Source organism: Rhineura floridana, chromosome 9 (assembly GCF_030035675.1).
Source record: "Rhineura floridana isolate rRhiFlo1 chromosome 9, rRhiFlo1.hap2, whole genome shotgun sequence".
Lineage (NCBI taxonomy): Eukaryota > Metazoa > Chordata > Lepidosauria > Squamata > Rhineuridae > Rhineura > Rhineura floridana.
In genome coordinates this window covers 91,596,071-91,610,332 of record NC_084488.1, presented here as the reverse complement: position 1 = coordinate 91,610,332, position 14,262 = coordinate 91,596,071, and the positions used below count along the sequence as shown (strand labels likewise).

At 40.1% G+C, this 14,262-nt stretch overlaps 1 protein-coding gene across 1 annotated transcript in view; it reads right to left on the bottom strand.

The window, feature by feature from the left end:
* Nucleotides 1-14,262, bottom strand: part of LOC133364551 (collagen alpha-1(XXV) chain-like) — a 234,213-nt gene that overhangs the window by 128,630 nt on the left and 91,321 nt on the right. Inside the window, exons 6-9 of the mRNA XM_061585422.1 lie at nt 13,879-13,938; nt 11,480-11,587; nt 9,944-9,979; nt 6,279-6,305 (exon numbers count right to left, since the gene is read on the bottom strand). Coding sequence (XP_061441406.1) covers nt 6,279-6,305; nt 9,944-9,979; nt 11,480-11,587; nt 13,879-13,938 — 231 coding nt within the window. The remainder of the gene's footprint in view (nt 1-6,278; nt 6,306-9,943; nt 9,980-11,479; nt 11,588-13,878; nt 13,939-14,262) is intronic.

Genomic DNA, 14,262 nt, shown 5'->3' with positions numbered 1-14,262 from the left:
GCATCTTAGTCTGGTGTTTCAGCTTTGACCATTCCGCATTGGGTGCCCCTACTAGGAGTCTAGCCTCTTGGTCAAGATTCCTGACAGCATTGCTCTTAGCTTCTTCATCCCCCCTCACCACGTTAAGCCCATATATGTCCATGGGTTGGTGGAGAATACTGATTTGAACCACCTCTATTTATATATTCAACAGAGCTCTTCTATTTTTATAATATATTCAGGATTTCATTATCCAAAAATGTCCTAAATTTCCTAAAACTTAATTATCAATCCAGCTCATTCAATTAACTGCAGGATATCTGCACATCTTTTGACATTTTATAGAATACTGAAAATTAAACACTTCGCATTCAGTAGTGCCTTTTTAATAGAATAACCCCTAACACTTGTAGTTATAGCAACAATGTTACTATGATCCACCTGGTATACCTTCAATGTTTTGGGGGGCTAATAAATAGCTGTATACTATAGTCAGCATGGATTCTTCGCAGTCCGCAATGTTATATTGAAAATACATGCCATTCTAATGCTTCCCATAAGCTCATTTCAAAACCTTACAAAACTTATATAAAGTTCTGAACTCAGAAATGCTTGCTTAACAACCATCTAAATTTTCATGGTGATACATGAAACAGAAACAAGAGATCAAAGTGTAAAAAGAAGAGAGAGAGAGAGAGAGAGAGAGAGAGAGAGAGAGAGAGAGAGAGAGAGAGAGAGAGAGAGAGAGAGAGAGAGAGAAATGGACCCCGTTTGGACTTTTTTTTTTCTGTTAGTGTTCTCATAATTTGTTGAAGGGAGAGCCAGTGTGGTGTCGTGGTTAAGGTGTTGGACTATGACCTGGGAGACCAGGATTCGAATCCCCACATAGCCATGAAGCTCACTGGGTGACCTTGGGCCAGTCACTGCCTCTCAGTCTCATGAAAACCCTATTCATAGGGTTGCCATAAGTCGGAATCGACTTGAAGGCAGTACAATTTGTTGAAATTAATTAAAAATCAGCCATGTTCACAGAGTACCTGTAATCCTATTACTGACCTTGCCCCATACTCTGATCTTCATCTTCTGCAGTTTAAAAGGTAAAAAAATGCTTGGCTGATTTTTAACTAATCTAAGAAATTTAGCATTGAACTGAATGATAATGTCGGGCATGCTCAGTAAGAACCAACTGTCAGTGTTCTAAAAGCGACTCACAGCTGCTTGGCTTGGCTAATCAGGGGGCCACACTCACACCAGACCGTGATTTCACTTTAGTTATGGCTTCCCCCAAGGAATCCTGGGAAGTGTAGTTTGTGAAGGGTGCTGAGAGGAGACTCCTATTCTACTAACAGAGCTCCAGTAGCCAGAGTGGTTTAACAGTCAGCTGCTCTGATTGAAGCTCTGTGAAGGGAACAAGGCATCTCCTAGCAACTCTCAGCACACTTCATTAACTACACTTCCCAGGATTCTTTGGGAGAAGCCATGACTGTGTAAAGTGAAATAAAGGTCTAGTGTGGATATGCTGCCAACCAAAAGGAGAAGGTTCCTAGTGCAACCACAAAATACACAGAAAAAGTCACTATCCAAATTTGCAATGGAAAATGAAAAGCACTGTGACATGCAGCTGAAGTGAAAACTAGCAACACAATATACAGTGATGACAGGCAATGGAAAACGACACAATAATACAAAGATAGTTATTCCCAATTGTTAAACTGTTTCAATGCTTCTTCAGACATTTATAATACTAGAATTTTAGCAGCCAGCCTTGAGTCTCCCACAAATATCTCCACTGAAGAGAATGCAATGTATATAAGTTGCCAATACTGAGCCTCAACCACTGTCTTCTTGTGGGGGTGATATGCCCTCATGTGAGAAAATAGCCACTTCTAATCAGGAGAGAAGCAAACCCTTTGTATTATTGTGTCATTTTCCATTGCCTGTCATCATTTTATATTTTTTCATGTTATTATATTCACTGTGGCAGCATTTTGCATTGTTACTTATTGTTGTTTCAGGTCCCATGTTTTGGGCCTCTCAATACATTTATCTATTCTGTTATTTACAGTCATTGTGCTCGTTTTTATTGTGTTGCTAGGTTTCATTTCAGCTGCATGCCACAGTGCTTTTCATTTTCCTTAGCAAATTTGGGTAGTGACTTTTTCTGTGTATTTCTGGTGTGGATATGGCCAGGGACAGCTTGGTTTAAATTTGGATGGGAGGCTACATGTGCCTGCTGTAGAATAAAAAGGTGGGGGAAACCCTGAAAAAGATACTGTTCACAATGTTTTCCTTTTGGAAATGAAATGAAAGGGTCTTCCCTTCTGCCCAGTGCCCACCCACCCAATCTCCTCCCCTCCCCCTTCCTCCCTCCCCCTCCCATTCCTGCCCCTCCCGCAGGTCAGTTTCACCTATCCTAAGCATGATTGCATAAGAGTAAATCCCACTGAACTCAATAAGCATGCAAATGATCAGACCTGCCTTTCCCCTCCTTTCCTTCTCCGCTCCGCTCTTGTTTTCCTCCTCCCCTGCCCACTCCAGGCCTCCCTCCCCATGGTCAGTTTTACCTGTCCTAAGCATGATTGCATGGGAGTAAATCCCACTGAACTCAATAAACATGAGAATGATCAAACCTGCTCTCCCCCTCCCCCCTGCTCCCCTCCCCTGTTCCGATCCCCTCCCCTGTTCCCCTCCCCATCCCCTGTGGTCAGTTTCACCTATCCTAAGCATGACTGCACGGGATTAAAACCCACTGAACTGAATAAGCATGCAAATGATCAATCCATTCTTAGGAAACTTGAACAGGATCCCATTTCTTACCTCCTGGATTAAAAAGCAGAGAAATTCACTAATAGGCAAAAGAAAGCATGAAAGACAAACTCTGTGTTTGCATTTTGACAAATTTGTAGGGCAGTACAATATCTCAGAGAGGAGGTCAGGTCTACTACTCCCCTGGTGCATTCACTATAGCTGCCCAATTTCTCTGCTTTTTAAAGTTTGATAGAAATATTTGTTGGCTATAGGTACGTTCTTAAACCAAAAGGTTTTTTGGCTATTAGTGAACATACATATAATTGTCAAAATATAGCAGTCCTTTACAATGGCATCAATTACACCTCCGTCAGTCAGTGGGTAAATTAAATCAGAAAAGGAACCCCCACGTTGAAAATGGTTTTAATTTCAGTAATAATTTTAAAAACTTCTATAGCACAATTTCATATTAGAGTTAGATGTCCTCCTGCCTTTCTGGAATAATTTGTGTGTTGGCCTTCATGCATTATCAATGACAGCTTGATATTTGAACAAAACAGCTGTGCAGTATATACCAGCACATCAGTAAGCTTTAGAGAAATAAATAAATCAAAACCACCAATCTTTCATTTCTAAACAATTCCTCAGATTGTGCCACATGTGATTAAACATCTGTTCAAAAGGGAAGAGGAACAGATGGAAAAGTTGCCCACGATAACACATATCATTAGCCAGAACATGTTGCAAACATTCTAAGAACCCCTAATCAGTTAGACTCCCTTTCTACAAGACTGAAAGAAACACCACCTTACATTTCCTGCTTGAGTCCAAGTTAGCAGACTTAACTCTAGTGGAAGGTATTTGTGGGGTACTAAAGTGATAGGAAACAAGACTGTAGGTTAAAGAAGTTACTTTAGGATTATCCAATAGGAATTTGAGAAAATGAAGGCACTGGCTACAGGAAGCCAGGGTAACCTACCCCTATTCCAAACTCTGTTCAGGAGCCAGGCTACTCCCGGCTGAGCCAGCCTGAGCCTGGCAGAGGGAAAACAAGACTTTAAAATAGAGTTTGATTTACATCACCCTTTTTGCCAATGTAACTTCAGCTGGGTTGCTAGGTCCCATGACCAAACTGAATGGAATTTTGAACAGGAGTAAGTCTCTCCCTGTATGGTCCCTTCCCTGCCACTTCCCTTTTTGGGGCCTCGGCTGAGCTGCCTGAGCTGGTATGTAGGACTTATGCTGGCTCTACCCTGAGCCAGGATGAGAGACTTTCCAAACTCTGGTCATCTTGGTGGGTCGTGGGTTGGATTGCTCCCTAACTTTTTAAACTCAGTTGGATATTTTGCTTCCTTTAAAATTATACTTTGCTATTGAAACAACTTTTGCAGCTGGCCCATTGCGGGATCAAATCTTTCTGTAATCCTGTATTCCTTATCTCAATCTTATCTGTGAAGAAGGTTATAGAAATAAATAACCCTTTTCAATATAGTCCATGAAATGGCATAATAAAAGGGAGAGGCAACCAGAATTACCAATGATGAAAGGCTTCCAACAGACATGAGTCAGAAGCAATAGACTGGATTTCAACCTGCCCATGTTGAAGCTTCCCAAGAACTATGAAGATCTGATCTACAGTAAATTTGGCAGAATATTCTTAATAAGGGCTCTTGTTACATGAAGCAAGGCTAAGAAATTCAGCAATGACTATTGTCATTAGTCATTATTATTGAGTGTTCTCTCACATACTTGACATTTAATCATATAAGATGACATTGGATACATTTTAAAAATATGTTTCTCATATAATATTTGCTCATCATCCTGTTTTCCTTCCAGCAATAAAGAATATCTACAGAAAGTCAAGTTTACAAAATGGGATCTGTAGCTGTATCCCTTGTCTCTTGATCTACCTCTAAAGTGGCAATTTGTAGATCAGAGCAGCTTTAAAGACGGTACTCTTATTAGCAGGCATACTGCTAACCACACCATGTTCATTGCAACCCTACATGCTAGTATTATACTAGCAATGTGTGACTTGATTTTGTAAGGATGGTGACGTTAGAAAAGACAATTCTGTCTGTGACTTTGAAACAGAAGGTTAACGTCTTTCCCACCTATAATGCTACTAATTTTCCTTTTCAGCTTTCTTCAGTTTCTTCCCAAACACTTAAGTTTCATGAAACACCTATTATAATATCTTAACTTTTAAATATAGAGTTTAAAAGAAGTTGGCTTGGATTCTTTTTCTTTTTTGGAGGGGAGAGGGATGGATGGGATGATGGGGTGTCAGTTAGTTGCCTGTAAAAACCCATTTACAACATTTTTATTCCTGATATATTTAGTATGGGTTTAATGCTGCAGTCTGTCATGGCCCCTTCAGAGGACTCGGAGGAAGAGGCAGAGTTGGCAGACCCAGGAGAAGGAACTAGTAGAACCCCTGAGGACACAATTCTGGCTCTTCCCCAGCTGGAGAATGTCCAGGATCTGGCTGAAGCCGCTCAATCAGATTCTGGGTATGAACAGGAGGCTCCCCTCCCCCCTGCAGAAAGGAGACGCCAGCGAGTAGCACAGCAACGAAGGAAGAGGTCGGGTTGTTTAAGAACAAGCAGCTCTGAGCAGCTGGGAGACTAATCACGGGCACCTGGCTTAGGGAATCTGTTATAAAAGGCAGTTCATGGCTGCAGCAGACTGCTGACTACAACGTCGGTTGTGACCCCTCACGTGTAACGCCATTGCTAGCCTCTAGAGACCTTCAGACTGGACCCCTGGTTTTCTGAACTCTGCTTCCCTACCTGGACAACGCTCTTGGACACTGCTACTGGTTAGTTTGTCAAGCCTTTCTTCTGCCAGCCGGCCCCCGTTATCTGCCTGGCCTTGACTAATTTATTGCCCAGCTAACTGCTGGCTGCTTCGTTACTGCCCAGCCCCCAGCCCTGAAGCTGACACAGTCCTTAAATCGCGGGTTCACTCTATCAAGCTTTAGCCATCAACCCTGATGAGTGGAAGTAATATCGGAAGCATTTACAGGAAGTCAGCTCTCAGGTGCTATAGAAATAGGAAGAAACTGGCCAAGCAACACTTACCAGCAACACCTATAATCCTTTGTTTCTCTTGGAATTTATTTGTTTTTGGAGGGAGGGATGTCAAATGCCAGTGATCTATTTGAATAAACCATGTCTCCTATTTGAAACTCTAGCTGTATTTCCCACAATGTTTTAAGTTTGGTTTCATCAGTTTACCAGCATTCAAGTAAGAACACTGAAGTAATTTCTTTAACCTGCAAATTCAGCAGATGGATTGAAAACAAGTCTTGCTTGGCATTGCTTGCGTTCCCTCCAATACAGATGTGTGTGTGTGTGTGTGTGGGAGAGAGGAATTTGATAGCTTACATCTCACATTATGTGGCTGTATTTTGGGAAAACAGAGCTTGACACAGAGTAAACGAAGTGCTTCAGTGTGAGATACAGTAGCTAATGCCCTTCATTCCAACAGCATGAAATTTGGCACTAGAAAGTATAATCACTTTCACAGCATTGTTGATACTATACCTTTTGTCCTGGAGGCCCCTGAGGCCCCTGAAAAGAAAAGAATTCAATTAGCATCATAATGCAGCCAATTTAAGTTTAAATGAGCAATTAAGAAATGTCCCATTGCGTAAACTTTCCTATACTGGGTTAAAATCAGCCAATGTTTTGCACATCAAGGAAATGTGAAACTTCGTGCTAGAAATGTACAATGAATGTTTTTGTCCTCTCTTTAGCATTAAACTAAGGGCAGAAAAATTCCAGCTCCTGCCTTGGTCCATGTTAATGTTCTGTATTCCACCCCATCTCTGCTTCTTCTGATATCCATAGATCTGTCACTGTTGCAGAGGATTTTCTACTTCTAATACCTTGAAAAAGGCAGTTTGTGCTTTCCATGTTGTATATTTGACAGATGATAGCACAACAGCATTGAGTCAAGGACATATTTCCCAAGTACAAAATAGCATGCCAAGATAACTGTAAGTATGAGCAACTAAAGAGTGGGAAAAGAGTACAGCTTTGATCAGCATTTTTTACCATGACAATAGGTTAGGTGTGGGGGGGAAGGCAGACATTTTTACCCATTTGATGCCTGATTTTGGAAGATGTATGCACTCTCTATTCTCATTAGTAATTGTTGTGTAACAAATTTTGGGGTTGCAGTAGTTAATAAATAAAGGTGCAACACATTGACTTAGAAGGCACTTAAATCCATGTTTCAAGAAAATCTAAGTGGCTTCTACAATTTGTCATACATTTTGCATCCCTGACAAAGGATTTGGGAAGGTCCACTAACAGAGCTCTGGTTTCCTTCACACCTAGCTAACTCCCTCAAAGCGAACCATCCACAAAACATGTGACCCTCCAGATGCTGTTTGACTCCAGTTTCCATAATTCCCAGTCAGCATGGCCAGCGTCATGGCTGATGGAAGCTGTAGCCCAACAACATCCAGTGGACTACAGGTTCTACATCCTTGCGTTACGAAGTGCCTTTCTAGCACAAACTAGACAAAGCATCACTCTGGGAGCAGAGCAGAGGTTGCCCATCACAATCTGGGCATTACCTCCCATTAGGCTACATGTCCATTAGAACTAAGCTGCCGGGGGGGGTAGAGAAGATTGATTGTCACCCAGTTGCAAACTAGCTGCAAAAGGCCACACTGGGCTGTTAAAAGTGAAGGAGGCTGCCTCCTCTCTATCCTTGAACAGTACGGAATAGATTTTGCTGACTTGTCAGGCACCTTCCAGGGCAAATCGAGAGTGTATACATGAAGATCAATATCTGCCTTGTCAAACTTGTCAATAATTTGCCAACATTAAATTACCTATCATTTTCATGTACAACTACAGTGTAATTACAATGCATAATTATGTGTCACTTTAGAAAAAATGGGCCTTTAAAAGTAAGAATTCTGTGGAATGATAATAATTTTACACAGGGTTTTAAAATATTACTAGGGTCTTATGTTGTATGTATTTGTGTATATCATGTACACTGGGCTAAGTTCAAGGTGCTTGTTTGGATGTATAAAGGCCAATACAGCTTGGGATCAGGATACCTAAAAGATTGTCTCACCTATTATATACCCACTCAATCACTGTACTCTGCAGGTGAAGGCCTCCTGATGATACCATCTCATCAGGAGGTCTGTTCTGTACAATGTAGGAAGCGGACCTTTAGTGTTGTGACACCTACCTTTTGGAATTCTCTTCCCTTAAATATTAGATAGGTGCTATCTCTTTTGTCTTTTTGGTGCCTACTGAAGATCCTCCTCTTTCAACAAGCCTTTTAAGTAGAGACCTTATCCCAATCTGTACCTGTGTTGGAAGTGTCTTAAAAATGTTTTTAAAGATATTTCTAAGATACTTGGTTTTTAAGCTGTTTTATTTTATTGCTTGTTTGCTGCCCAAGCTCTTTCTGGAAGGAAAGGCAGGATATACATTTAATAGTAAATAAATAAAACAATAAATAAAATATCGCACACATATATATTGCTGAGCCCTTGTATTATTTGAATCATGCACTATATCACTTTTTTCAGTAAAGTGGCTTCCTCTAGCATTTGTGTATGGATATGCCAATTGTAAGTAAACCCTCCCTCAGAAAATACACTTCACAATTTATTCATACTAACAAGTGCTCCTTTCTCTGTGAACTTCCAGCTCATTGAGTTGAGCCAAACAGCAGCCTTACTCCTTGGAGTGATTTCTCCCACAGCATTGGGAGTAAGGGAGGTTTGGCATTTTAAGCCATAAAACCTTTGCAGATGATCTGTTCATGATCTGTTTATGACTCTCTCTCCTGCCCCACCTTTCAATAGGCTCCCAGAGAGAACAATGGAATTACAGCTGATAATATACCAAAGGAGATAACTGCGCTGAATAGCTAAGAAGCAGAAGGTTCTTGTTATAGCATCTGTGTTCAATGAAGATCATGCAGTTTTGAACAATTAAAAATTAAGTGTACAAAATAGGTCTATATGGAGAGGTTGATGTTAAACAATAATAATATTTGTTAAAAGTCAGCTGATAAGGAAAAAAAGCTTCCAAAACCCACATTTGGACAATACCTTTATTAGGACTAACCAAAATATCACAAAAATGCTGACAGGCTTTGAGCTCTCCAGAACTCTTTGTCAGGCAAGATGATTTAAAAAGCAGGGAGTGGGGAGCATGAGGGAAAACAAAAAAAAAGTACAAAAATTAGTGGATGTTATAGCCATATGGTCTGCTTGTAGACTCCGTCCCAAGATGGAGAGTGCAGGATGACTATGTCTCTGCTAGGTACTACAGATATCAGGTAGCACAGCTAAGATTCTGCAGTAAAGAAGCAATGGCTGCTCCCCATTTCTGAAAACATAAAAGCCTGCCTGTTACCCAGATCTGCTTAAGCAAAGCACAGAGGTTCCTGGTCAGGCAGACAGCCTGAGAGAGAAAGAATAATGTTTCACTATAAGTTTTGGTCAGCTTTGAAGCAGTATTTTACCATGGTTTTCCCAACCTGACACGCCTAGAAGAAATGTTAATCATTATTAGAAACCCAGCTAGGCTTGCTCGATATTTCAAATCCAAATTGCTTGAGTTTCCTAGAGGAACTGGTCTGGCCACTGTGAGAAGCAGGATGCTTCCTCTAGGTAGACAGTCTGATCTAGCAGGGTCCTTCCTATCATCTTAAATTTCAGTTGTCTGTTATATTACAGTGAAGTATCTAATTATGAATGTGTGACAATTTGAAGATATCCATTAATATTCAGAATGACTAGCAACTGCTATGTTCTCCTCCAGGCCTGTCCAAATGGCAGAACATTTAATGTTTAACATTTAATGAAGAGGGCTTTGTACAGGACGTTACATTTCTGACACAAAGATAATTTGGGATTAGTTTTTCTAACCATGAGTGTTAATGAATTAAGAGATATCCTTTTGAAAAGGTAGGAAAATTCTACAAGTTCTGCCTTTTTTGTTTGTTTGTGGGAACTGAAGATTATTTTCACCTTTTTTAAAATGAAGTGTACAGAAATAGAGAGCTTTGTCAGTTCCCTCTTGATTTTGCCAGTTGATTCATCTTGAAACTCCCATGGGCTACACAAGTGGAATGCAATATATTTTGCAGCAAAAGGAAATGTATGGAAAAAAGAAAATGTAAGACTTCTTATAGATTATTCTTAGCTGAAAAAAAGAGGACTTACCACCAAGCCTTGTTCGCCTGGCTTCCCTGGCTCACCCTTGAACACAAAATGTTATCAACATCAATGCCATTTTTTACATTCAGTTTGTGCCTTAACAAATACAAATTACAGAATTCACTGCTATAAGATGTGGTGATGGTTATAAGTCATGGAGGATAGGACTATCAAGGGCTGTTAGTGATGAAAGCTATATGGAGCCTCCAATGTCAGAACATAAATATCAGATGCTGGAAATCAATAGCAGGAGATGTTATTTCATTTATTTAACAGGATTTATATAGCACCTAACAATCAAAACCTCTAAGCGAGTTACATAAAACCTGCTTTTGGGCTTCCCAAAGGCATTACATTGGCAATTGTATGAAGCAGGGCTCTTTGTATGTTTTAAATGTCAATCGTCTACTTGTTATATAACAATGAAAAATCTAATGATGAATTTGTGACCTAATCCTATACCTATTATGCCTTGCTTATTAGAATTTGTTAAGAAAGAAATATCCTGATTCTTAGTCGTCTGTCTTATGCAGCCTCTTCCATTAAGTAGCAGGTTATAAAGCATACCCAGGAAAGGCAGTATGTGTACGTTCCTAAAGGACTGAAGTGTGAGGTTTTTGCTGTTCACATAGTTGCAGGCAGTTTTATTTATTGAACAAGATATTTTATGGCTATCCCCTTCCAACCAGCCTTGAACGTCAATAGAAAGCAAGATCCAACCCCCTCAACTCCTCACTTTCTTTCTTACAGAATATTCAGAAGAAGGATAGGGGTTCCATTTTTCTCAGCTAATAAAGATGGTCAAAGATATTTTAATTTCCATGTTATAGGGCAGTTCTAATTTTAGACAGAAAATCAGATCTAGGAGCCCATCATATTTCCTGCATTTATCTAGGGCACTTCTGGAAGAGAAATCTGTCAATGTTTTGAAAATGTGTTATATGAAATAAAAACAAATTATAAAGGTTTAAATCAGGGGTGGTTGCTATCAGTCCTGAACACTCGCTATGCTGGCTGGGGCTGATGGGAATTGGAATCCAACAGCATCCAAAGGACCACCCCAGGTGTCCAACAACATCCGGAGATTAGCCAACCCAGTCTAAAAAATGCTGCCTTATTCATAACCACCCAAAACTTTTTCATTAACCATGACTATTTCTTTATCTTAATATTAATTATCACTGAAGAAGCAGAAATAGAATCAAAAGGAATGTACTTGCTTTTAAAGGTTTTTCAGACTGGAGGCTCGGTAGAAATGTTTTTGCCATAACTACAAAACAGCCATATAGTAGTCCCATAAAGTGAATGTTAGTCAACTATTTAAAATTCTTCAGAAAAATCAATCTGTACTGAAGACAGAAGACGAGGACATCTGAAATATTTCTAGCCTTAGTGCCTAGTGACAGTGTATCTGCAAGTGACATGACACATTTCCAATGTGCATCAACATTTCCATTGACAAAACTGAGACAGTGAATACTTCCCAACTATAAGAAGCCTTTCTAAGTCTATGATGTTAATGCATACTGATGGCTGACTCACCGGTAAACCAGGCATTCCTCGAGGGCCATCTTTGCCAGTATCTCCAGGAGGGCCCCTTGGTCCTGGAGGCCCAGGAGGCCCAGGAGGTCCAGCTTGTCCTTGGTCACCCTGAACACCAGTTGGTAAAATTAGCATTAGGAGGCAGCTTTCAGTTTTTAGCAGACAAGTTTTCAAATGCACAAGACACAGTAAAAAACAGATACAATATTCAAGGAAAGAGTTCATAAGGGGACAAAACAGCTCAAAACATGTTAAACAAGGATCTCAAATCCAGTTGTGTGCAGAGCTGCATTGGCTTATCACACACTAAGATGGTTGGTGCTGTTGTCTCCAACAGCATGATACCTGGGCGGGGAGAAAAGACAACAGGAATCCAGCCGCTCATGCTTAAACAGCCTACTGGCACTATTTGTGGATTCTCAGGTGGCAACAGTGACTAGGAGCATAGCCAACATGTGCTAGTGAGATGGCTGTAGCTGTTACTGTCAGATAAAGATTTGGCCAGTCCTCCACGTATTCACAAGCTTCCTGTTTAAATTACTGCAATGTATTCTATATGGGGCTGCCTTTGAAGTTGCTTTGGTAGCTGTCAGTGTCAGCCATCTTGTTTGGGGCTTAACCTAAGGTTCTGGATCCAATGACAGAATCCAGTCCACATGCCTAATCCTAAAAAGGTACTGTGGCCTAGAATCACGTGCATAGTGCCTCTTTACCCATGTAGGTCACTATCCAGGGGGCTGTGAGCCTGGAAGTGTGCCCCATTACTACACTGACAACAGCTAGGATGACCTCAGTTTGACCTCTGCATTAAGAGAATTTGAAGGAAAGATTAACAAAACTTGCAAACTTCTACTGATGTATTTCTGCAGGGAAAAATATTTACTTGGTTATCATGTTCATATTAAAGGCCAAATGATTAGACTTGCATGGAGGTTGTAAAACTTTTATGGCAGCTTACAAAACTGGTACATGAGACCGAACAAGCAAGCACTGACTGAGTTTTAAGCAGGCTCTGAAAAATAACTGCCTTGCTGAAAAGCTGTATTGCACTTTTCATGCTATAAATCAAATAGCAATAATTTTTAATCTCTTTTAGTAGTCATTTTATAGCAACAATTGAGAAACAACTTTTACAGTTTCAATATATCCACATCGCAATAATTTAATCTAGTTGGATAACGAACTGTTTAATTGCAATCATTCCCCTTCAAAAATATTAAGTTCTGTCCAGTTTCCAATAAAAAAGCTAGTGGAAAATAGTTGGTAAAATTAATTATGGGGTGTATATCAAAACTCGGTGCAGTGTTTTCTAACCTTTTTCTAAAAACAAAACAAAAACCCCTATCCATCAGTAACTACATGGAGCAGCAATATTTACAATTCAGCAATCAGCTGCAAGGAACAGCATGGCAAAAGGTGCGGAGAGAGATTAAGCACTACCTTAATGAGGCGGCGTTTAATGAGCTGCTGATCAGCAGAGAGAAACCCATGATTGATTTTAGGAAACACCATCTGATCAGGCAGGTGAGGTCAAAGGTTGAAGTTCAGAGGTGAAAGAGTTGAAGAATAGACATCAGAAGGCCCCAAGAAAGAAATAGAAATATATACATTAGACTTGCAGTAGCAAATATAATAATTGACTGGTGCTTGTGTCTGTCAAAAGAATCTGTGCCTTGTTTTAAAGGAATTGCCATACAGATCTAAAAGATAGGAGACAAGATTTTCATTACATTTGCTACCTAGTGAAACGAAAGGTAACACAAGTCAAGTTTCCTCTTAAATATCTCTTGTAACTGTGACTTTTAAAAAAATCATCATGATTTAGAAGAGCTACATTGAACACCTTAATTCTGCTTCATGAGCAAAGATTCCAAGAGACAAAGCACCAGTTCAGCATTTAGTCAGACTTTCCTAACAGCATATTGTGCCATGAAGAATGGTGCTATTAAAATGACATACTGAGTCTGTCAGTCCACCGATGGCCTAAATAATTTCTGCTTAAGACTTTAAAAATTGAAAGTGTGCACACAAGTGTGAAACCACAAATGCGTAATAAACTGTTTTGTTACAGAGTCATCTGATGCTTTGTACACCATCGTGTGCCTTTTACAATTAGAGTTACAAATACAGTTTTTGCTGAGAAATAAAATGCTCATTAGGAGCACAGGCAGTTGGAAGCTGGTGGAGATACCAGCATACAGAATTTGAGCCGTGTACCCTCTCATACGTTGGGTAGCTCCACTGATGCCTGTTTAGTGCAACAACATTGGAACAGCAAGTGTGGTGACAATTATGATATGGAAGATGGACTGGTCAGCTTCTGAAAGCAAAGTAAGCAATCATGACACTTCTATGCTGATACAGAAAGACTGGCTACCTGGTACAGGTCAGCCACAAACCTTTACGGTGAGGATCTGATTACTGTGAAGAGCAGCAGCTGGGGGGAAGCCTGGCAGACCCTAGGGACACACACATGGTACCAAAACAACACGACACAAAACGTCATACAGAACAAACAATAACAGACATGACATTTAGTAGGTTCTTCTCTCTATCCTTAGATTAGCTGCTGAGGGTGGCATGTTAGAGATTTCATTTTATTTTGTACATATATGGAGGGGACACAGAAAGAATAAGGCAACCCAGAAATATAAAAGGGTTATACAGGCAACAATTGCGAATATTTATTAATTTTTAATACATTAGTCAGCAGGAGAGTCAGCCACCTTCCTCTGAGAGCATGTTAAGCTTTGACAGAGCCATGTATACGACGAACTCTGAAT